Source organism: Phacochoerus africanus, chromosome 10 (genome assembly GCF_016906955.1).
Source record: "Phacochoerus africanus isolate WHEZ1 chromosome 10, ROS_Pafr_v1, whole genome shotgun sequence".
NCBI classification, from domain to species: domain Eukaryota; kingdom Metazoa; phylum Chordata; class Mammalia; order Artiodactyla; family Suidae; genus Phacochoerus; species Phacochoerus africanus.
In genome coordinates this window covers 135,424,803-135,449,102 of record NC_062553.1, presented here as the reverse complement: position 1 = coordinate 135,449,102, position 24,300 = coordinate 135,424,803, and the positions used below count along the sequence as shown (strand labels likewise).

The following is a 24,300-nucleotide window of genomic DNA, read 5'->3' as shown; positions in this document are numbered from 1 at the left end:
TAGAAAAGGCAAAAAGACCCCAAAAAAAGTCAAGTCTGCAACAACCAAAAGTAGGAACCCAATTGTGCCCCCCCCCCCACGATGTCACCAAAAAGGACTATTTATATCTTGCTGTGAAATACATTAAAACACTGACTTACTTTCCTCCTCCGCTGTTCAAAGCCGGCGTCGGCCTGGTAAGCAAGTCCGAAATCTGAGACGATAACTTGGTCTTCGCTGCTGTCTGCTGCTGTACCCTTACTTCGGCTGCATCTGCCAAGTGCATCAGTGTCTTTCTTTCGGGGCTTTCTTCAAAATTCTTACAGCCAATGCATTTGCATATGGAGGAACACATAATTTTTGCCTAAAAGATTTACAAAAGAAAAGCTTCCAAGTCAAAACCAAAAGATATCAAGTCAATAGATCATGGAGTTAGCTGGTCAACTGACAGCAGATAAAATGGAAACGTCTCTTGCTGACAAACACTAACCGGGCCAACTGCGCGAGTGCGGTCAGGTGCCATTCGGAGAGTGGCTACACGCTGTTGAGGCCTTCCATGTCACTTTGCCCCCGTTAAAGCTCCTCCTCCTGACACACACAACGTATGTTCTGTATAAAAAATATGCATGAAGGAGTTCTCTTGTGGCTTAGCAGGATAAGGATCCGGTGTTGGCACTGCTGCGGTTCGGGTTCAGTCCCCGGCCTGGGAACCTCCATATGCTGCAGGCACACAGCATCCCACCCCCAAAAAATAGTGATACATGACAACGCCAAAAACTAAGTCATCCAGGAGTTCCCGTCATGGCGCAGTGGTTGACGAATCCGACTGGGAACCATGAGGTTGCAGGTTCGGTCCCTGCCCTTGCTCAGTGGGTTAACGGTCCGGCGTTGCCGTGAGCTGTGGTGTAGGTTGCAGACGCGGCTTGGATCCCGCGTTGCTGTGGCTCTGGCCTGGGCCGGTGGCTACAGCTCCGATTGGACCCCTAGCCTGGGAACCTCCATATGCCGCGGGAGCAGCGCCAAAGAAATAGCTAAAAAGACAAAAAAAAAAAAAACTAAGTCATCCAGAATCCAGCCACCTCAATCAAATCACTACTAACGGGTTGGTGACCTCCTACGTATGCAAACACACACACAGCATCCCATTAAAGGGATGTCACAGATACTGTTTTTCTTATCCCTCCCTCCTTAAAATCACCTCTCCAGATTCCCCAAACCCTTCACTAGTCCATACATATTAAACTAGTGTGTCCCTTCATGTAAAAACACGTCAACTACATGCATGTTCTGAAGAGCAAAGACCTTATGCACATATGCATATTAACTCCTGGGCAGAGTCGTCTCTCTGTATTTGCCATATATCCTCTTATACCCACTTCTCTGCATCTGCCTCTTCTCACACTGCGCTCCATGGAAGCCCTCCCTCCAAATGCCATCCGGCAGAGGCTGAATTCACTCTCCTCCTAACTGGGTATTAATCCTTGCTATGGCGTTTACGTGGGCATTCACTCCCCCATGGAGGAGGGCTCTTTATCATGTTGCCAGTTCTTGAGTTCCACAATAATGCATAAAATGATCTCCTGAATACATCATGCTTTTATTTGCATGAGCTCGATTTCCAGAACGGGGCTCACTCTCCAAAGGATGCCTGTATTTTCATTTTAATAGATGCAGCCAGATTGTTTTTCCAAAGGCTACATAACACCTTAATCTTCTTAGCAGTGTATACAGGAAGCCCCTCTCACATTCCTCCAACAACAGATAGGACAGCTCTTTTTAATATTTACCAATCTGAACAGGAGACGAGGTAAAGTGAGATCTCCTTGTTCTTTAATTTACATTTCCCGGATGCCTAGTAAATTTTAGTATCTTTTGTCCACTGCATCTTCTTCAGTGAACCCACGTCAGTTTAAATAAATTAATAAACCTGTTGTCCTTTCTCTCCTCGGCATCTAGCAAGGTAAACAGATCACGTCATGGACACACTCACCCTGCTCCTTCTTCACAAAACACTAATAACTTCCATTTACCAAGAAAGGGAAAAAAAAAAAAAAAAGGATATACCTTTTGAATTAAAGGGGTTACTATGGGCCAGCCTGGGAATCCAACTGAAGCAAGACTGACTGAATAAGTATCTAATGGCAAAGAGATAAAAATCCCTCACTTTGGGGGGGGGGCAGTAAAGATATACCAATAATGGTAATTTGGGTTACGTTTCAAGAATTATAAGTAGTAATAATGTCTAATAGGAACTTGGGAAGGAAAAATTAGAAACCTAAGGCATTGGAGTTCGCGCCGTGGTGCAGCGGAAACGAATCCGACTGGGAACCATGAGGTTGCAGGTTTGACCCCTGGCCTCGCTCAGTGGGTTAAGGATCTGGTGTTGCCGTGAGCTGTGGGGTGGGTCACAGACGCGGCTCGGATCCCGCGTTGCTGTGGCTGTGGTGCAGGCCGGCAGCTGGAGCTCCAATTCGACCCCCACCCTGGGAACTTCCATCAGCCAAAGGAGAGAGAGAATAACCTTCCTTAGATGCAATTTTCACTTGTATTGACTTCAGGACTAACAAAACGTTATTTACTATATTTCTTGAGAGGAACATTTGGCCTCTGAAATACATAAATTATAACTTCACGACAGAGAGAAATCAGCACATAAAATCTTCACTGGACACACTTGTGTGGGGCCGGGGACACCGAACGGCAGGGACCGCTGCTGAAGCTGAGCGAAGCTGGCCAAGGAGGAGTGCCGTGCCTGCTGGCATCACATTACCACGTGAAAGGCCAGGCCTTCCGCCAAAACAAAAAGTAAGGTTCCCCTCTGCATAGGAAATTCAATTCGAAAGAATGAAAAAACAGAATACCTGAGAAGAGCCAACTGTAGGAATGACTCAACCCAAATGCCTTGTCAGTAAAGAGTTTCGGGCACACCAAAAAACCAATTACAGTAGCCTGGAATTAATCTTGGGCTAGCTTGTTTTATTTCAGCTTTGAAAATAAAAATAATAAACTGTATGTAGAACTCTGTCGGAAACAAAAAGCCGATAATTTACAAAGCATCTGTCAAAGCCGAGTTTCCGTATACATTTTCCAGAAAAGAGGCCTGACCCATAAATAAAAACAGCCAGTTCAACAGGGTAGTGAAACTGTAAAAAATGGATGCAATCATTTCACAAGGAACCAATAAACCCCATCCAGCAATTACATATTCCTCCTGACCTATTTTATGCTCCCAAAGCAAACTTCTTAACATAATTTCCTTTTCTGCAAAGTAGTGTTCTTCAACAGGGCACTCGTGGCACCTGGCGCGACGGAAGCCTATGCTTTCAGGACCGCACCTTGGAATGCGGGCTGTTCGGTTATCCCTACATGGTTCCCAAAAGCCGGTGGCGGAGAGACTAGGCAGTAATACCCTCAGCTCTATACCACTGCTATAGAGCTTCCAATCCACTTTAATGTTATTTTTATGAAAATCAATAAACTGGTGCTGTGATTTGCGAGCTTGCAGGTAAAATGGCCAAGAAGTTATGCGCCAGCCCATCCGCTAATGAGACTCCCAGCTGTAATGACAGAGGTACTGGTCATCCGAAGCCCTGCCTGGGAGGCCAGAAGGTAGGTCCTCCTCAAATTAGGGCCTGTGGGCTGAAGTGACCTATTTTCAAACTGCCACAGCAAAGGAACTGCCCATTCTCAAGGACATTTTGTTCGCTTGCCCGTCCTAAAGCTACTTTCAAAAGAAAACACATCTCACCTCATAGCACTCGCAGTAGTTTTTCAGACACCCGGATCGTTTGCAGTTGCACCCTTTGCTGTGCCGTCGGTCCGACTCTCCCTCCTTCCCTTTCCCTATCTTAGGCTTAAAAGCTTCTGGATTTCTGTCAAGACATGCCTATGAGACAGAGCAAACATCAAGTGACGTCAAAATCACAGCAGATGAAACGGACACTCTGCAGAGGGAATTTTCTCCAGAAAACAGTGAGTTCAACAAGAAACAAGTGAAATAAAAAATAATCACCTTTATTGCTTTTTGCCTTTCATTTTCATGTTCCAAGTTATTATAACAATTAGTACAATTGCAGTTGTTGCAAAATTCACCATTTGCAAAACAGTCACAATACCTGGAATATAAAAATCAGTGTAAGTCATAAAAAAAAGAAACAAAATGAGAAATTATCTTATTGAATAGCGTTATATATGCAGTAAAGTATTTCAGAAATGTACCCAGAGCCGCTACTTAAAGAGTTAACAACATATCCTGACTGCCAACCATATGACAAGGCTCGAAATTAAAGTTTCCAACTCCTAGAATTTTGATTTAGAAACTGACTTCCAGTAGTAACAGCTGTCAACCCAAGAGCTATGTGATTGTATATGTTCCAAAAGTAAGTTATTTAAAATCATGAAAAAGAGAAAATATGGGCTTTACCCTGTTCATAGAACCTGCTCTCCTGAATGACGGTCAAGTCTCTGGATTCTAAATCCGCCTAAGACCACTGCTCTCAACTAACTGTTTCCTGTGGAATCTCTTACGGCTGCACTAGCAAGCAAATTAATCAACAATTTTAAAAACTACACAGAATATCACCTCATTTAGGAGACCAATATGAAGGTCAGAAATAAGATCAGGAGTTCCCGTCGTGGCGCAGTGGTTAACAAATCCGACTAGGAACCATGAGGTTGCGGGTTCGGTCCCTGCCCTTGCTCAGTGGGTTAACGGTCCGGCGTTGCCGTGAGCTGTGGTGTGGGTTGCAGACGCAGCTCGGATCCCGCATTGCTGTGGCTCTGGCGTAGGCTGGCGGCTACAGCTCTGATTCGACCCCTAGCCTGGGAACCTCCATCTGCCACGGCAGCGGCCCAAGAAATACCAAAAAGACAAAAAAAAAAAAAAAGAAAAGAAATAAGATCAAATTCATTCGGAAGGCCAGAGACCACAGCTGTCTCGTGCTGCTATAACCCTAACCCGCCTCCTCCTCTGGCGGAAAGACTCTAGAATTATTTCCTTTTTCCTGAATTTCACTGAAAGAGTAGTTTTACTTTGTCATATGCTCAAACATTTAATGGTATGTTCATTTACTTTAGACTTAGGAAACTGGTCTGCTGAGAACATTTAGTTAACTTCATTTATTTTTAAAAGCTTTTTCAGTTCTATCAAATGAGGAAACAGGAGCAAAAAGACTTACAATTTCAAACACAGCGACTTTGTACAATTACAGGGCTTTCTGGGCCGACTGGCAGACTCTGATGGGATTATGCTACACACACACACACAAAAAGAAACACATTTTAATCAGTTAAAGGTATTCCTTAAAATTAGAAAAGTATCCAGTCTGTAAATTCCTCCCTGAAATAAAGCTTTGACAAATACATCTATCTCTAAGAAAAGTTTGCTATTTGTTTCATTTACATTAAGTTCAAAAGCAAGCTGTAACATGAAAAAAAAAGGCAGAGATATGGATTTTAAAAAAGAAAAGTTATCAATAGCTTCTCAAGAACACTCCTCCTTCTGAGAAACTAAAGCTGAAATCTCCTAAACGCTTCTGAGATTCGCTGGTACAAGGAAGTAAGGAGAAAAGGGCCTGTGAGGTTGGAATTGAGGAGAAAAGAGGGCAGACTGGCTCCGTGTACTTAACCAAGCACTGCTTCTCAACCAGGACTGTAAGGGTAGCAATGAGCAGATTGACAAGCAAGGACCTGACGACAATCTTAATACGAGTTAATATCATTTTTATAACACATTCAGGCTGAGATAGAGAAAAGAGGCAGAGAGAAAAAATAACCACACAACTGGGGCAGAATTTGTGAATCTGAGTAAAAGATAACTTGGGAGTTCTTTGACTATTCCTGTAACTTTTCTGTTTAAAGTAATTTCAAAATAAAAAGTACTACAGAGGCATGCGCACATGGTTTTAAGGGGAAAAAATCAAATACATGTATTCTGAAATATATATTTGATGCTGCATTGAACCTCATCCAACAACTTAACTTGTATCTACGCAAATGACTCACCCATTGAACGGAAGCCTTGCCTGGCTCTGGATAGCAGGTGTCCCAGTAAAGTTAGAGCTGCTTGCTATAGACACGTACGAAGACTGCTGCAGCTACATATAAAGCAAGTAATTTAGTTCATATTTATAAAAATGGACAGTACTCCACTCCTAGATACAAGGGTCAGTAAGAAGCACAAATTCACCTACTAAAACTGGAAAAACAGAATGGAGAATTTCATACAAATACACGTGCTATCTCATGCAGTTCTTCTAAAGACCCAACACTAATACCAGAGGTGAAAGCAATGTGAACATTTTAAAGTAGTGCATGGTACAAATATAAGGAATTCTTTCACAGAGGAGTAAGGAGATCAGAATTAGGAAATTCTAGAGGAATGTCCTGAAAGTACTGTAATAACTTGAACTGGCTAGAAAAATGCAGGGTCTCTACTTGTAAATTAAACAGGTACTATACTGATCGTTCATCACAAGTTATAGAGCATGAGAAGTTACATATGCAATATTTTTCTATTTTACATTGATGTCTAAACATAAGAAAAGAGATTCTAAAGATAAAAATACTGAGTATTAATTCTTCGGATCAGTATCCACATAACATACTCCAAGGTACGTTTCACTGAAGTACACAGAAAGGCTTCGATAGAATCTGAGTGGATCAACTCAGCAGTTGAGAACATGGTGCTAATTTGCTTCTTAAATGAAAAAGAAACCTTCTGTCTGCTTCTGAGAAAGCAGTTCTCCTAACCTAAGCCAGCCAACTGGCAATATGTGCAATGACCAGCCGTATCTAAAAACGACCACATCGGGACAGATCACTAAAGGTATGAAATCATCGCCTGGAAACGCATCTCACGGTCTGTTTTACGAGAGCGAGGCAGCGGCATCACGGTCACAGGGAGGAAGAGTTTCAGGGCAGGCACAGTCCTTTCCACATTCATGGGGACTTTGCTGATCTTAACTCAAGCTCCTTTCTCTTCTATCTACCTGGCCTTGCCCTGGTACCACACTCCTCTCAGCTCCGCATTGCTTGACTTGCACGCGTGACTTGTGCTGTATATTTCTAAATGCTAGAGATATATACAAATAAACTCACGAGTTTTCATGAACACTTCAAGGGTTTAGAAAGAGCCATTCCAACACTGAGCTAGACGTCTGTGAGCAGTTTCAGAATGAGATGGTGCTGGACGTCTCAGCCCCAGTTAATCTTTTTGAAATGCAAGGACTTCATTTTTTGCCCATACCTGAGTCACGTACTGAGCTGGAAGCACTGCATAGCCCACATTCCCTGTTCCCGGAGCCGGTGCCAGCACAGTACCTGGTGGCAGGTTAGTGAGGTTTGGCTGGATTTGTGGCAGTGGGGTAGCAGGCATGATGAGCCGCTGCTGTGGCTGGCTGGTGGTAACTATTTGGGAAGTTGGATTGATTGGTTTGGGAACAACCTAAAAAGAAAGGAAGCATATCAATGATTATAAAAGTAAAATTTACAGCTTCTCCATTCAGGATAAATCTCTTAAACTTAGGGCGTGAAGAGGTACAAACTAGTGGGTGTAAAAGAAGCTGCAAGGGTAGACTGCACAACCACAGGGAACATGGCCAGTATCTTCTAGTAACTGCACATGGACTACGACCTTTAAAACTGTGCATCACTCTGCGGTACGCCCGCGACGTTCGTAATACTGCACATGAACTACACGTCCATAAAAATAAAAACACACATCTCTTATCTGGGGGGGGGGGGCGTCTCTGGATACTTATTTATTTACGCGGAGATGTTGAAAAACACACGCAGGGTTCATTACTTTTAGCCGGAAGAAAAGGCGTGTGAAAAGACCGGGTGAAGCGAGAGCTGAAAATTAGAGACAAGCCAGGGAATTCGCACTGCACACTCTTCCTCGGAGGCCGAACGGCCGCCCTCGTCTCCTCGGAGGCACGAGCCCCGCAGCTCCCCGCTCCCCCCTCGGCGGGAGCGCCGGCCCCCCGCGCAGGCGCAACGCCTGCGGCAGCGGCAACCTCCAGGACCCGCGTCTCCGAGCGAGCAGCACGGGCGCGTCTGATTCTCTACATCTTCTTGGGCAGTACAGCCCGTGAAAGAACGTGTTATTTAACAGTCTTTAAAATAACAATGGTGTCAAATCCTAACTTCCCATCTTCAAAGCCGAGAGTCGCCTGGGAGAGACGGGGAAGGCGCGGGACACTCACCTGCTTGACCGCCTGCGCCGAGACAAGGGGGACGGACATCCGCACCGGGGTGGCGCTCACCCCCACGGGCTTTGCTTCGGAGAGGGGAGGAAAGGGACAGCTTATTGACCGGAAACGGTGACACAACAGTAAGATACTTCGTTCCCTCACAACAGCCGCGTGAACCAGCTTAAAGAATCCCACCGGTCTCCTGCTCGGAGGAATCCTTCATCAAGACCTACCTTCAAAGTTCTTCAACCCATCCTCCAGGGAACTTACATTTAAGTTCACTCTCTTTATGGAGGAACGTCTGTGGTTTACAACATTCTACTGAGGAGACGTGCGTCTGTATTCAGATGCTTGATACACCCACTACTAAATCCAGGCAGGTGAAATGATGCATACATAAAACCGCCATTTGGGAGCGTGGGTAACTATGCGGTTCAACACTATTTTGCTTTTTTGCTTTTTTTTAGGGCCACACCCGTGGCACATGAAGGTTCCGAGACCAGGGGTCAAATGAGAGCGGCAGCTGCCGGCCTACACCACAGCATAGCAGCGCTGGATCCCTAACCCACTGAGCAAGGCCCGGGACACTGGTCGAGATCAGAACCCACCGAGCCGCCAGGGGAACTCCTGTTCAATACTATTTCTCATTCTGTGTTTACATTCATGCTAGAGGAAGTCCCATTCGTGTATGATTTCACTGTTTACAGAGCACCAGGAACAGGCAGCAGAGCAGGAAGCTGAGGATGGCCTCTCGAGAGTCCTAAGACCCTGGGGCTTCACATCCCAACTCTGCCGCTTTCTAACTACTTAAACTCTCTCTGCCCACACCCCTGTCTGCAATATGGGCACGGTATCTCCCTTACAGGGTAACGGGGTTAAATATGTTAATCCATGAAAATTTATTACAACAGTGCTCAGCAAATAGTAAGTGCTCAGTAAATGTTAGCTGCCATTATTGTGACTGCTGTTGCTATGACAACCATTACTGCTGTATAAATGGCACTGTGGACAGTGTTCCAGGGAAACTAAAGTACAAGACACCTGCTCAACACGATGACGTTACGTAGAGCAGATTAGACAGGTACCTCAATAAAATGCATACTGCTAAAAGACCCAGAGAAAGTGCCATGGAACGCCAAAGGAGACAGAACACACATCCAGCTGGCAGGGATGGGAATACGGAAGCTGCCTGGAGGAGAGGGTCTGAGCTGAGTCCTGACCACCGGCCAGGCTGCACAGCGGGCACCCAGCCTGGAGGAGGGCAGTCCACGCGGAGGCAGAGCATAAGGAGTGGAGGCTTGATACTGGGAAGTAGCAAGGCATGTCACACAATGCTGGGAACAGACCTAGGGCTGCAGTAGGCGAGCAAAGGGAAAAGGCAGTGTGTGGCCGTTTTGACCTTGAACGTCAGGGTAGACGTCTGTATAGTTAATCTGTATTTTTAACTCAGTGGGCAATGAGACGTCTCTGAGGACTGTGAAGTACCATTACTGGACTAGCACAAGAAGAAACGGTGTGGCAGTCGTGCATGAAGCAGAAGGGAGGAGCAGGAAGTTTAGCAGAGCACCAAACACGCGGTCCCATCGAGGGCGACAGTCCCGGAGATGAAAAGGAGAGAACGGCTGCCAGAGACACAGTGGAGGGAAAAGGGACAGGAATCACCAACTGGGTGACTGGAGGGCAGGAACTGTAGGCACAAGGGAAGAGAGTCAGTGGTCGTGGTGCTTTCAAGTGAATGGCAAAGTGACGGCTATTAGAACTGAAAATCCAAGGATGAGCTGATTTGAAAGGAAGATGAAGCCTGACAAGGAGAAATGCTATGATGCAATTCAGGACAGAAGCTGGCACTAGACCTGTATGTCTGGATCAAAAGAAGTAGGACTTCTAATACTGCCTTCTGCCTGCCAGTCCCGCACGCCCAAGGAAGGATTTAAGAAGACACAAAGGACAGCCCCCCGATCTGATTTATGCAAAAGGCCTAGAGCCGGCTCTCAAAGAGAAAGACTGAGATAATGGGTGGGAACTAAACTGCTCCAAACACTGGAACAAACAAACTGCTCTGAACAATCAAAGAAAAAGAACAGACTTCCTTGGAGAGAAAGGCTGTTAACAGAGGTTTTTACTCTCAGTGGGGAAAGGAGGGTTGATGGCTAAAGACAAAAAGTTGAGAGCCCTGGGAGAATAGCCCAGAGAGAGTGCTCCGACCTAAGAGGACGCAGGCCCCTGGTGATGGGAAAGGGTTCAAGATGAGCCCAATTCCCTTTGGTATTTAAGTAAATCCCTCACTGGGAATTAAGCCCTTAGAAAGACAAATAATACTTTTGATGAACTAGAGCAACTCTTTCGCTTATCTCTAACGAAAACTATAAACCTAACTGGTTATTCCTAGGAAATAATATTTTACATATCCCCAGAGCTTTCATGGGATAGGAGAGAAAGACAAAAAGAGAAAACTATGGGTGAGTATAAAGAAATAGCCCAAGTGGTATGTTCATCTGCGCAGGTGGGTAGGAGCCAGAGAAACCAAGGGAGAGCAGAGAGGGACAGAGGGGAGGGCAAAGAAGGGAGCGGCAGGGAAGCGGAAAGCAGGGAAGGATCACTGGTGGCCAAGAGGACAGAGGGGCGGAGGGAAGCAGAAGGGCAGACGTGAGACTGGGGAGAGAGGCACCAGTTAAACACACTGGAACTATGAAATGTCCAGGCATCCCCCCTCTTCCTGGATCTCCGGCTTCCTTTCCTGCTCATCCGAAAGCTTATTCTTGATAAGGAGTAAATTAGGGTTAATATTATACTGGAAATGGACACTCGCATATTGTGTATATGCAAACACAAAATACAACCAACGACATCCAATGACTACTTTCTATCTTTATGATGTCTAAGTAAACAGAACTTATAGCACTTAGTACTCCAAGTAATGAAAGAATATAAACCTGACTCCTTTAGCAATAGGCAAGTTCCATTTTTCTTCTCATAAAGAACTCTATAATAAAAGTTTTTTTTCCAAAGTCAATTTAAAGAGAGATTAGGAAATATAACTACTTGATATGTCTAATTTTAATAGACTACACACTAAAATAGTTTCCCTCATGTATCCTCCATTTTCTCCCACTGGTAATTTAAAAAATAGGTTTTTCTTTCCACTTTCCTTGGATGAACTAGCTATCAGCAACAGATAGGGCCAACACTCTGATCCCTTCATAAAATGACGGAGCAAACAAAAGGTCTTTGATTAGTCTATTTACATCCAGCAAACAATAAGTCATTCACCTGCCCTGTCATTCTGACATTGATGGAATATGCAGTGGTCTTCCAAGGAAAACAATTAGGCCCCACATATAAACTGTCCTTATCCTTTCGCACTATCAATTTTCTAACAAGTAGATAAATAAGGGGAGAGGTTGTGTGTGGGAGCCTGTGTATGTATGTCAGGTGGCTGGAAGGGTTAAACTCACACAGAAAGCAGAAGACCTGCAAACATGAATACCTGCCAGGAATAGTACAAATGAGCAAAAAAAAAAAAAAGAATTGCTTTTATTAACAATTATAAATTCAGGAGTTCCCACTGTGGCACAGTACAGTGGAAATGAATCCAACTAGGAACCATGAGGCTTAGGGTTCGATCCCTGGCCTTGCTCAGTGGGTTCAGGATCTGGCGTCGCCTTGAGCTGTGGTGTAGGTCGCAGACACGGCTCAGATCTCACATTGCTATGGCTGTGGCATAGGCTGGCGGCTACAGCTCTGACTGGACCCCTAGCCTAGGAACCTCCATATTGGCCCTAATTAAGACAAAAAGACAAAAAAAAATTTATGAATTCAAAATAAGTTAAAAAAAAATGAAAGTGGGGAGTTCCCGTTGTGGCGCAGTGGTTAACGAATCCGACTAGGAACCATGAAGTCTCGGGTTCGATCCCTGCCCTTGCTCAGTGGGTTAACGATCTGGAGTTGCCGTGAGCTGTGGTGTAGGTTGCAGACGCGGCTCGGATCCCGCGTTGCTGTGGCTCTGGCGTAGGCCGGTGGCTACAGCTCCGATTCGACCCCTAGCCTGGGAACCTCCATATGCCGTGGGAGCGGCCCAAGAAATAGCAACAACAACAACAAAAGACAAAAAAAAAAATGAAAGTGACACAGAGTTCATACTTATCATTTATATCTGGCCTACTACTCATTTCAACTGACCCAAACCCTGTGTAGTTTAGACGGCTTGGTAATTGAGAAAATGAGATAAATAATCTGGTTCAATTTAAATCTATCCTACTGGCCTAAGGTCCGGTTTTTTAAACCAGCAATAACATGGCTGCCCACAACCTGATGAATAAGTATGCTTATCTGGTGTTCTAGCGCATCCTGTGTGTCAGTACACAGCTGTAAGACTATCTCACTACTTCCTACACCAGCTGCTGCTCAAACTGTCAGCTGCAAGGCCATACTTAATCAGGATTTCAGCAAGAAAAGGACACATTTCTTTGATAATGTTCAAATTATTAATTACCCGTTTTTATTTTTTTCCCCTTCTGAGCCACACCCATGGCATATGGAAGTTCCCAGGCCAGGGATCGAATCCAAGCCACAGCTGCAACCTGCGCCACAGCTGTGGCAATGCCAGATCCATAACCCACCGTACCCGGGCTGGGGATTGAACCCACGCCACTGCAGCGACCGGAGCTGCTACAGTCAGATCCTTAACCCCCTGTGCCAAAGCAGGAACTCCAAGATATTAACTGTTTTTTAAAAAAATGGTTACTAACCTTGCTGAAGAGGCTGAGTGTTTGTACTAGGATTCTGACTAACTGGCTGGGCTGAACTACTGGCTGTTGTGGCAGTAACAAGTCGGACATAGTGAAACTTGCTTCCAGGCACTTGAATCTGCTGGACGTTGGGAGCAGTCGCCAAAGGAATAATTGTCTTAAACTGAGATGTGCTCACGCCTCCAACAGCGATGGCCTGCACAGCTGATTTCACCGCCTAGTAAACACACAAGAGGACTGCGTTACTCCGGGACCGCACACGCTTCCTCCTCCTCCTCTCACCACGACAGTTGCTCAAGTAACAAAGCACGTCCCCGCATGTCACCGAAGCTGCTGAAAAGAACAACCTGTTCCAGAAAAACGCAGTGATGCAGGACTGAAACCGAAATTCATCAATTCCGCCTTCCATCCCAGCAGGTACCTTCCTTGGGAGTCCAGTCAGATGAGCTGCTATGAAGAAACTATTACTTAAATTATATGAACTTACACAGTTTGGTTAATGTCACGGAAAATTTATAAGAAAAAGGTTATTTTAAAACTTTCAGAATTAATTTCATATCAACATAGAGAAAAAAAGGATACAGATATTCGGTTTCATTGCTACCCACCAAATTAACTACTACCAATTTCATTTCCACATGTCCTAAAGGAGAAAAAAACACAGAAGAAAAGCCCATCTTATACCTCAGTTAAGTCCAGCAAATTCTGAAAAGCTTATAATACTCCATAGATACAAATGTCCCCACTACCCTATGGATGGAAGGCCAAATTTAGTCCAGAATTACCACAACATTGGTTGTCTAGGGAAACCAGCTAATTTGGATGATTCATATCTGAGTCAACATAATCATTTAATTATTTTAATCCTTTCCTTCAGTCCGACAAAAAACAACGCAACTTCCCGAAAAGCTAAATGAAACATCAAAGGCAGAACAGAAGATGTGTGATCAAATGTACAACAGCCTGCCACACAAAGCAAAGGTCGAGATGAGGTTCTCCACCTAGTACTATGGTGCTTTTTTTTTTTTACAAAGAATTACATCCCCTAAGAATCAAAAAGAGAAAAGAAAAAAAAAGATTTACACCCCCACCTCTTCTTCCAAAAACCCTCAGACTAAAAGGCAAGTGACATGATGGATAATAATTTATAAAAGAATAATTTTGAAGAATTTGAACACTGTCATAAAAGCAGAGAGGAAAAAGGGGAAGAATGTCACTTAGTTGGGAAACTCTACAGACAATAGATTAGTTCAGCATAAAATAATTCTCATACTATCATTAGGCAGAGGCATTACAGAGCACATTTAAAACAAAGACAAGAGATAACAGCCATGACGGTCAGTGAGTTCGATGAAAACATAAAGCTTAAGAAAAGGGTCAGGGAGTTCGCACTGTGGCCCAGTGGGTTAAGAAGCCAACTAGTAACCATGAGGATGTAGGTTTGATCCCTGGCCTCGCTCAGTGGGTAAGGAATCTGCTGATGCTGTGAGCTGTAGTGTAGGCCAGCGGCTACAGCTCTGATTCAACCCCTAGTCTGGGAAGCTCCATATGCTGCAGGTACAGCCTAAAAAAAAAAAAAAAAAAGATAAAAAATAATTAAAAAATTTTTTAAATAAAGAAAAGGGACAAGTATGTACATATGGCAGCTACTGAGACATCAGGCAACCTATGAGACATATACGTAAAATGGTACAGGAGACACTGTGCTTGGTATATCAGCTCAAACTGGAAAAAGACTACTATTTTGAGAAACAAGGTAGGGGCAAAGAGTAGGGGAAGAATAAAGTGGGTGTCTGAGGAACAGACACACACCACTATATATAAAATACACAACAAAGACCAACTGAGTAGCACAGGGAACTATATTCAATGTCTCTTAATAACCTATTGTGGAAAAGAATCAGAAAAATAATATATATAATATATATAAACTGACTTTGCTGTACACTAAAAACTAATATAACACCGTAAATCAACTATGCCTCAATTTAAAAAAAATTAAAATAAAAAAAGAAACTTTAAGTGGAAAAAAAAAAAGAGTTCCCATTGTGGCTCAGCGCAAACGAATCTGTGTAGGAACCATAGGTTGTGGGTTTGATTCCTGGCCTTGCTCAGTAGGTTAAGGATTCGGCGTTGCAGTGAGCTATAGTGCAGGCTGCAGATGCAGCTTGGTCTGGTATTGCTGTGGCTGTGGCGTAGGCTGGCAGCTGTAGCTTCCATTAGACCCCTAGCCCTTTAAAAAAGAAAGAAAGAAAGAAAGAAAACAAATAACGTGCCTCAGATGCAATAGTTAAATTTGCCGGGCATTTAATACATACAGAGGACAGTGCTTTTGAAAACGCTGAGATTTTCTGATTTAAATCTAGAGAGTTCTTGTGTGGCTCAGCAGATTAAGGACTTGACAACGTCTCTGTAAGGATGTGGGTTCGATCCCTGGCCTCACTCAGTGGGTTAAGGATCTGGCATTGTTGCAAGCTGTAGCACAGGTTACAGATGTGGCTCAGATCTGGCGTTGCTGTGGCTGTGGAGTATGCCTGCAGCTTCGATTCGACCCCTAGCCCAGGAACTTCCATAAATGACCATAAGAAGAAAAAAATTTTTTTAATTAAAAAATAAATAAATTTAGCAACCACATCATGAGCTGGGTACCTCATGGCACAAGTGCTGGGGCTGGTTTAGAGAGGTCTGCATAGTATATCTTCTTTCCGGTTCCACTACCAATGTTTTGTATCCTAAACTTCAAGCTACAACTCTTACAAGCTGTACATAATTGAGTCTTCCAGAACCAAATCAGCTATGACTATTTTTTATCAGCATATTTTTTTTACATCTAACATAGTTAATTAACTACTTGGATTTAAATCTACCATTGTACTGTTTCCTGATTATGTCACTATGGGTTTTTTTGGTCTTTTTAGGGCCACACCTATGGCATATAAAGGTTCCCAGGCTAGGGGTCGAATCAGAGCTGTAGCCTCTGGCCTTCACCACAGCCACAGCAATGCGGGAACCAAGCCGCATCTGCGACCTACACCATAGCTCAGAGCAATGTCAGATCCTTAACCCACTGAGAAAGGCCAGGGATCGAACCTGTGTCCTCATGGATGCTAGGCAGGTTCATTTCTGCAGAGCCACAACGGGAACTCCTTTTTTTTCTATGTTGCCATTCTTCTAACAGTTACTCTAGAGATTACAAGTACAATGTAGGTATTAAATTGGCACTTTGTACATTACCTAGACGATGAAAGAAACTAACATTGCTCATTCTTGCCCCATCTTTATTAAGTATTCTAATTCTACATGTAAACTCCATAAAACATTCAGAGAGACCCACAAATTAACCCTTTCTGAGCTTCCCTTTGGGATCATTTTCCTCCAGCCTAAATTCATTCCCATGAATTCTTAATTTTAGTTTTAAGTTTTCAGTTTGAAAATATTCACCCGATTCTTTTTTAAAGTTTTTGATTCTCTGCTAAAGTTCATCTTGTTAAATAAATTTCTGAATATATTGATCTTCGTTATTTAAAAAGAAAACCTAGAGTTCCTGTTGCGGCTCATCAGGTTAAGAACTGGACGAGTATCCATAAGGATGTGAGGTGCACCCCTGGCCTCGCTCAGTAGGCTAAGGATCCAGTGTTGCCGTGAGCTGTGGTGTAGCTCGCAGATGTGGCTCCGATCCCATGTTGCTGTGGCTGTGGTGTAGGCGGGCAGCTGCAGCTCTGATTCAACCCCTAGCCTGGAAACCTCCCTATGCCATAAGTGCAGCTCTAATAAGAAAAAGTAAATAAAAACTTAAAAAAAGAAAAGAAAAGCTGATAACTCCGTTACCTACATCTCTTCGTTTGAATAATTTGGTCTGTTGGCCTGGTATGTCTGATGATTTGTGACTGACTTCTGGACATTGTTTATAAAAACATCAAGGAGATCCTTTGAGGCTTGGGATGATTTATATTCCCCTAGAAAACACTGAGTTTGGCTTCTGGCAGGCAGTTAAGGAGTAGAGGCAGATTATCCTAAGCCAATCACAAAATGAGCTGATTTGAAGCTGGGCTTCAATCCTTCCTTCTAGAACCAGTCTATTTCTGGTTCACTCTTCCCCCAAAGAGGTCTTCAGTATTTGTTTACCAAGCCTCATCCTTCTTGTTAGGGCCTGAACCCAAAGTTTTGTCCACAAGGTCTGTAAGACTGACAGATCTGCTCAGCTCCTTAACTCTTCAGGGGCCACTGTCTGCTCATCTTAGTCTCTCAGCGACAACTCACAAATCAGCAATACGGAGAAGGGTCACAGTGAACAGCAGGCAATTTCTCTAGGCTTCCCCTGGCTTCTGGGTCATGGTCGCTAAGGTCCTGGCTCCCTTGGTGTATCTCCAATACCTTCAAACAAATTTTTTAAATGCATTTTCTTCTTTTTAGTTGGTCTTGGTGGGATGGTTGTTCTGTATAGCCAAAAACAGAAAATCCGGACTGCCTGAATTTTAATCCAGGCTCTGGTGTTTCCTGGTTGAGTGACCTTGTGCAAGTAACTCATCTCCTCTGTGCTTAGTTTTCCTCACCTGAAAATGTAAGACTGGCACTTTTCCCACAGGACTGTTACAAGGATTACATGAGTTAAATTACATAAGGTGCAAATAATAACATCACATATTACAATGCTCAACAAATGTGAGCTGCTATTTGTATCATCATCGTTAGGTCCCTTACAGATGGAGAAACTGTAGCTCAGAAAGATTTAGTAACTTTGTCAAGTCCACACAGCTAAAAGTAGCAGAGCCAGGATTTGAACCAGAGCCAAATCCAAAAAAGTCCATTCTCTTAAGTAAGACATTATAATGCCTCCGACTGTAGATACTTAATGAATAGTTATTTAAATGATTGAATAAAAGTAAATAGCATTCAGTCCTCAAGAACTCTGTTAAGAACTAAAGTTGCATCTCTGCCTCTAAGAAACATTAAAAGTATTTTTTTTAAATTGGCTAGTATCCTGAATAGAAATAAATAGCTTTTTTTCTTTTTTCTTTTTGTCTTTTTGCCCTTTCTAGGGCTGCTCCCGCAGCATATGGAGGTTCCCAGGCTAGGGGTCCAATCGGAGCCGTAGCCACAGGTCTACACCACAGCCACAGCAACGTAGGATCTGAGCCGTGTCTGCGACCCACACCACAGCTCACAGCAACGCCAGATCCTTAACCCACTGAGCAAGGCCAGGGATCAAACCCGCAACCTCATGGTTCCTAGTCGGGTTCCTTAACCACTGCACCGCAATGGGAACTCCACAAATAGCATTTTTAAAAATTAACTTTAAATTAATTTTAGATTTCACAAGAAGTTGCAAAAACTAATACAAAGCTCCTTTGCACACGTTCCCCAATAGAAACACATCTCATATAACCATAGGACATTACCAAAACCAAGACATTGATCTTTAGCATAATTACATTAACTGAACGACAGAACAGACATTATTCAGGTTTCAGCAGGTTTACACAGACTTTCTGGATGTACACTAAAGACTGTTGAGATTCCTGTACCTACATCACCATCGAGGCACAAAACTGTTCCCGTCCGCTTCCCGTCACAGTTACAACCCTGACTCTTGGCAGCCGCTGATTAAACTGCACTTTGTTAACCCCTAAAATACTACGCAACATATGAAAGTTATTAACTTAGGAGTGTTCTCTTGTGGCTCAGCGGGTTCAGGATCCGACATTGTCATTGCAGTGGCCTGGGTCACTGCTGTGACACGGGTTTGATCCCTGGCTGGGGAACTTTCATATGCCATCAAGATGGCCAAAAAAAATAAAGTTACTATTTTGTAAAAGACAAAAGCATTTAAATACTACGCTTAATTCAAAACAACTACATTTAACAAGCATTAGTGGTTGTCCTGAAAAACATAGACTGGAAAGATTTTTTTTAAAGCCTGTACTATTTTCTAAGTCATTTCTATTTACAGGTTAACGTCATAATTATATTTGCAGATAAATTTTTGATTATTATTTTCCAATTAGCAAATGCCAAAAGTCCTTGCTTAAGAATTACCTAAAAAAGGCATTCCCATTGTGGTGCGGTGGTTAACGAATCTGACTGGGAACCATGAGATTGCAGGTTCCATCCCGGCCTTGCTCAGTGGGTTAAGGATCCAGTGTTTCCGTGAGCTGTGATGTAGGTTGCAGATGTGGCTCAGATCTTGTGTTGCTGTGGCTCTGGCATAGGCCGGCAGCTACAGCTCCGATTCCACCCCTAGCCTAGGAACCTCCATATGCCGCAGGAGCGGCCCAAGAAATGCCAAAAAAGACCAAAAAAAAAAAAAAAATTACCTAAAAAAAAAAGGAACGAAAAAAGTAAGAATAAAATATTCTTTGTTTTGCAAATGAGGAATCTTATTGTATTTGGTGATGCTGAGATAGGCACATAGTTGGCTCAACTAATATCCAAACCCCGATTTTGTGGGATTCCATATAAATGTCTGCTCTTGGGGAGTACACTTTGAAAATTTCGTTCTATTTGTAAACCCAGCTTAGAAATCATTGTTTAGACATAGGGGCTTTGCTTCCAGTTTGCCTTAATCTTGTGTAGTCTAGCAAGCACACCTAATGTTTCTTTATACCTTTGCTTCTCTATTTGCACAGGGGACAAGCCACTAAATAATATTCATACGCTGCTGTGGGACACCTGCACAAATTTTGTTGTTTTGTTTTGGGGTTTTTTGGCCACACTCATGGCATGTGAAAGTTCTTGGGGCAGGGATCAAATCCATACCAGAGCAGCGAATCAAGCCACTGCAGTGACACCACCAGATCCTTAGCCTACCATCCACGAGGGAACTCCAAATTTTGCTGTTTTGAACAGATATTAAGATGGTATTTGTTTAACCTACTACAAAGTCAGAATAATATTTTCCTTAATGCTGCCTGGGTAGCATTCACCAAATAAAGTGTGCTTGTTTCATGACATATAAACTCTTCAAGATGAGATATTAGATGAAACAATCTATTTATATACTGCAAATGGACTAGCTGCACCAAGTTTAGTTAACACCCATCACTGTACATAATTACGATTTTTTTCTTGTGATGAGAGCTTTTAGGATCCACTCTCTTCGCAACTTTCAAATATATGATACAATGGTCACTACAGACACCAGGCTGCAATCACATCCACAGAACTAACTGGAAATTTGTACCTTCTGACCACCTTCACTCTTTTCATCCATACGCCCCACCTCTGGCAACGACCCATCTGTTCTCTGCATCTATGAGTTCTTGCCTTTTTTTCTGATCCCGTATATAAATGAGACCACACAGTATTTGCCTTTTTCTCTGACTTGTTTCACTTAGCGCATTGCCCTCCAGGTTCATCCATTTGTCACGAAGGTCAGGACTTCATTCTTTTTTATGGCTGAATAATATTCCATTGCATATATGCCTGTCTGAGGGTACATTGTGCCTATGACATTTTCTTTATCCATTAATCTGTTGGTGCACACATGCCTTCATATTGTAAATACTGCTGCTATGAACACTGGGGTGCTTTTATCTTCTTAGTGTTATCATTTTTTCTGGATATGTATCCAGGAGTGGAACTACTGGGTGATTTAGTAGTTCTAATTTTAGTTCTATGGGGTTTTTTCCTTGAGGGGGGGAATGTCTATTTTAATTTTAAGTGGATATTCAAGTTTACTAGCCATTTCTACATAATAAAAGTTACATGGAGCTCCTGTCATGGCTCAGTGGAAATGAATCTGACTAGGAACCATGAGGACACAGGTTCAATCCCTGGCCTCGCTCAGTGGGTTAAGGATCTGGTGTTGCCTTGAGCTGTGACGAAGGTCGCAAACGTGGCTTGGCTATATGGCATTGCTGTGGCTGTGGTGTATGCTGGCAGCTACAGCTCCAATTAGACCCCTAGCCTGAGAACCTCCATTTGTCTCAGGTGTGGCCCTAAGAAAGCAAAAAAAAAAAAAAAAGTTACACGTGCATATGATTTTAATGGTCTAAAAGTACTGAATGCCATGATGGTATATTTTAGTTTTGTTTAGAGCCTTCATTCTGTTTTCCATAGTGACCGCATCAGTGTACATTCCCACTGGCAGTGCCTCAGGGGTCCCTTCTCCCATCTTGGCCTCCATTTATTTCTTCCTCTTTTTGGCAACTGTCATTCTGACTTGCGTGAGATGATAGCTCACTGCGGTTGCGATTCGCACTTTTCTGATGATTAGTGATGCTAAATACCTTTCCTACGCCCGTTGGCCATTTGTATATCTTCTTGGAAAAATGTCTACTCAGTTCCTCTGCCCATTTTCAATCGGTTTGTTTTTTTGAACTGAATCACATGTTCTCTATATGTTTTCAGTATGAACCCCTTATCAGATAGATGATTTGCAAATAATTTCTCCCATTCTGTAGGCTGCCTTTTCATTTTGTTGATGGTTTCCTTTGCTGTACAGAGTTTGACGTAGTGCCACTTGTTTATTTTTGCTTCTGTCGCCTGTGCTTTCAGCATCAAATCCAAAAAATCACTGCTAAGTCCAATGTCAAAAAACTCACCTTCTATGTTTTCCTCTAGGAGTTTTATAGTTTTAGGTCTTGCATTCAAGTCTTTAATCTATTTTGAGTTAATTATTTTGTATTGTAAAAGACAGCGGTCTAGTTTCATTCTTTTGCATGTGGCCATCCAGTTTTCCCAACACCACGAATTAAAGGGACTATCTTTTCCCTGCTGTATAACCTTGGCTCCTCTGTTGCAAATTAATTGACCGCATATGTATGGGTTTATCTCTGGCCTCTCTATTCTGTTCCATAGATCTATTTATATGTGTTTATACCAATACCACACTTTCCATAATTTTTATTTTTTGTCTTTTTAGGGCCACACCTGCAGCATATAGAGGTTCCCAGGCTAGAGGTCGATTCGGAGCTGTAGCTGCTGGCCTACAGCAACACCAGATCTGACCCGTGTCTGTGACCTACACCATGGCTCACAGTAATGCTGGATCCTGAGCAAGGCCAGGGATCAAACATGGATGCAAGTCAGATTCATTTCCACTGAGCCACGACAGGAACTCCTACGCTGTTTTGATTACTATAGCTTTGTAGTGTAGTTTGAAACCAAGACTTTGTAGGTTCCATATTAATAGGCCTTTTAAAAATTTGTGACAGAGGAGTTCCCATCGTGGCTCAGTGGTTAACGAACCTGACTAGCATTCATGAGGATGTGTGTTCAATCCCTGGCCTCGCTCAGTGGGTTAAGGATCTGGTGATACTGTGAGCTGTGGTGTAGGCCAGTAGCTACAGCTCCAATTCAACCCCTAGCCTGGGAACCTCCATATGCTGTGGGTGCGGCCCTCCAAAGAAAAAAGACAAAAAATAAAAATTAATTAATTTTTTAAAAAATTTGTGACAGAATGCCTGTAGACCTTATCATCATGGAAAAACTACGTTTACATTATCCTAACCATTCCCAAACTTTATATTACTAAAATAAACCTACCGAGAAGCAAATTTGAAAGCTTTAACATGCTTTCAAGCTAAAAGAAACAATAAGATGAATATTATAGATTATATGACTAATGACAGAGTCAAACCTTAAGATGGATACCATACCTTTCAGTACTGATTTCCTGACTGGGAAGATATTATGAAACAGGTGTAAGGCACTCACTTGCCAATTTTTCATGGATGTTAACCTCTCTGATGTTTTACTCATAGTTGTGAGTTATACTGACAAAGACAAGGAATTTAATGCGATGTATTAGTATCCGTGGATGCGTTCAAGCAAAGGGTCAAATGACCATATCAGGCAAATTTAAAATGTGCCTTATAAGGCATCAGTGTTACAAAAATCAGAAACCAGCCCTACTAAAAATTGAAACCTCTAATCAAGACACGGTAAGTAAAATAATTTGAGGTCTGCCTAGGAACAAAGTGCTAAAGGGCAAAGGAACAGAGAGAAGAACCCGTGTAGAGAAAAGGTTATGATGAAGCCTGGCATCCATGAAGAATGGTCAGCTATTCGATAAAGGGTACAGATTAGTCATGTGGTTTGAAGGAAAAGAGCTGGATCCCTATAACTCATTCCTTGTAACAAATTCCAAATAATCAATGATTTAACCTAAAAAATAAAACCGATGCTAGCATAAAGCCAGGCATATAGACCAATGAAACGGAAAAGAGCGCAGAAATAATCTTATGTATGTATCATCAAATGACTTTCAACGAGGGGCCAAAACCATCATGTGTGGAAAAGACAGTCTTCTTAACAAACGGTGCTGGGAAAACTAGAGAACCACAGGCAGAAGAATGCTGATGCAGAGTCTCTCCCAAGATCAAACACAGAACTAACTCAAACTGGTCCATAACCGAAATGTAAGACCTGAAACTGGAACACTCTGAGAGGAGAACACAGGGCAGAAGCGTCACAACATTAGATTTGGAAAGGATTTATTGAATACGACACCAAAGGCACAGGCCATAAAAGAAAAAATTGGAAGTTCCCGGCGCGGCTCAGCAGTTAACAAAGCCAACTAGTATCCATGAGGACACAGGTTCAATTCCTGGCTTCAATCAGTGGGTTAAGGATCCAGTGTTGCCGGGAGCTGTGGTGTAGGCCGAAGACACGGCTCCGATATCGAGTTGCTGTGGCTGTGGTGCAGGCTCACAGCTGCAGCTCCAATTGGACCCCTAGCCTGGAAACCTCCTTATACCATGGGTGCACCCCTAAGAAAACAAAAAAAAAAAGAAAGAAAGAAAGAGAAAACTTGGAATTCCTGAAAAATTTTAAATTTTATGCCTCAAGAAGTTCCTGTAGTGGCGTAACAGAAATGAATCCGACTAGGAATCATGAGGTTGAGGGTTCGATCCCTGGCCTCACTCAGTGGGTTAAGGATCAGGCGTTGCCGTGAGCTGTGGTGTAGGTAGCAGACGCAGCTCAGATCTGGTGTTGCTGTGACTGTGGTGTAGGCCAGCAGCTGTAGTTCCGATTCAACCCCTAGTCTAGAAATTTCCATATGCCGTGGGTGCGGCCCTAAAAAGACAAAAGACAAGAAAAAAAAAAAAAATGCCTCAAAAGACACTGTCAACAAAACAAAATGTTAACTCACAGAATATTTGCAAAACATATAATCTGATAAGGGACTAAGATAGAGAATATGTAGGGAACTGCTAAAACTCGATTCAAAAATGGGCAAAGAACTTGAATAGACATTTCTCCAAAGAAGATATAAAATGGCAAGTAAATACATGAAAAGATGCCCGAACATCACTAATCATTAGTGAAATGCAAATGAAAACTCGAATGAGATACCACCTCACACCCACCGGGATGCTACCATCAGAAAAAACAGTGTTGGCAAAGATGGAGAAACTGAAACCCTTGGGCGCTGTCGA

At 42.9% G+C, this 24,300-nt stretch overlaps 1 protein-coding gene across 10 annotated transcripts in view; it reads right to left on the bottom strand.

Annotated features, from left to right (window-relative positions):
• The window catches only part of LIN54 (lin-54 DREAM MuvB core complex component), a 67,720-nt gene that overhangs the window by 5,364 nt on the left and 38,056 nt on the right, over positions 1 to 24,300 (bottom strand). For all 10 annotated transcript variants that reach the window (XM_047799186.1, XM_047799192.1, XM_047799189.1 and 7 more), the window contains 8 exons: positions 12,920 to 13,136; positions 8,184 to 8,257; positions 7,226 to 7,423; positions 5,983 to 6,074; positions 5,157 to 5,228; positions 3,992 to 4,094; positions 3,728 to 3,865; positions 141 to 343 (listed from right to left, as the gene is read on the bottom strand). In XM_047799186.1, coding sequence (XP_047655142.1) covers positions 141 to 343; positions 3,728 to 3,865; positions 3,992 to 4,094; positions 5,157 to 5,228; positions 5,983 to 6,074; positions 7,226 to 7,423; positions 8,184 to 8,257; positions 12,920 to 13,136 — 1,097 coding nt within the window. The remainder of the gene's footprint in view (positions 1 to 140; positions 344 to 3,727; positions 3,866 to 3,991; positions 4,095 to 5,156; positions 5,229 to 5,982; positions 6,075 to 7,225; positions 7,424 to 8,183; positions 8,258 to 12,919; positions 13,137 to 24,300) is intronic.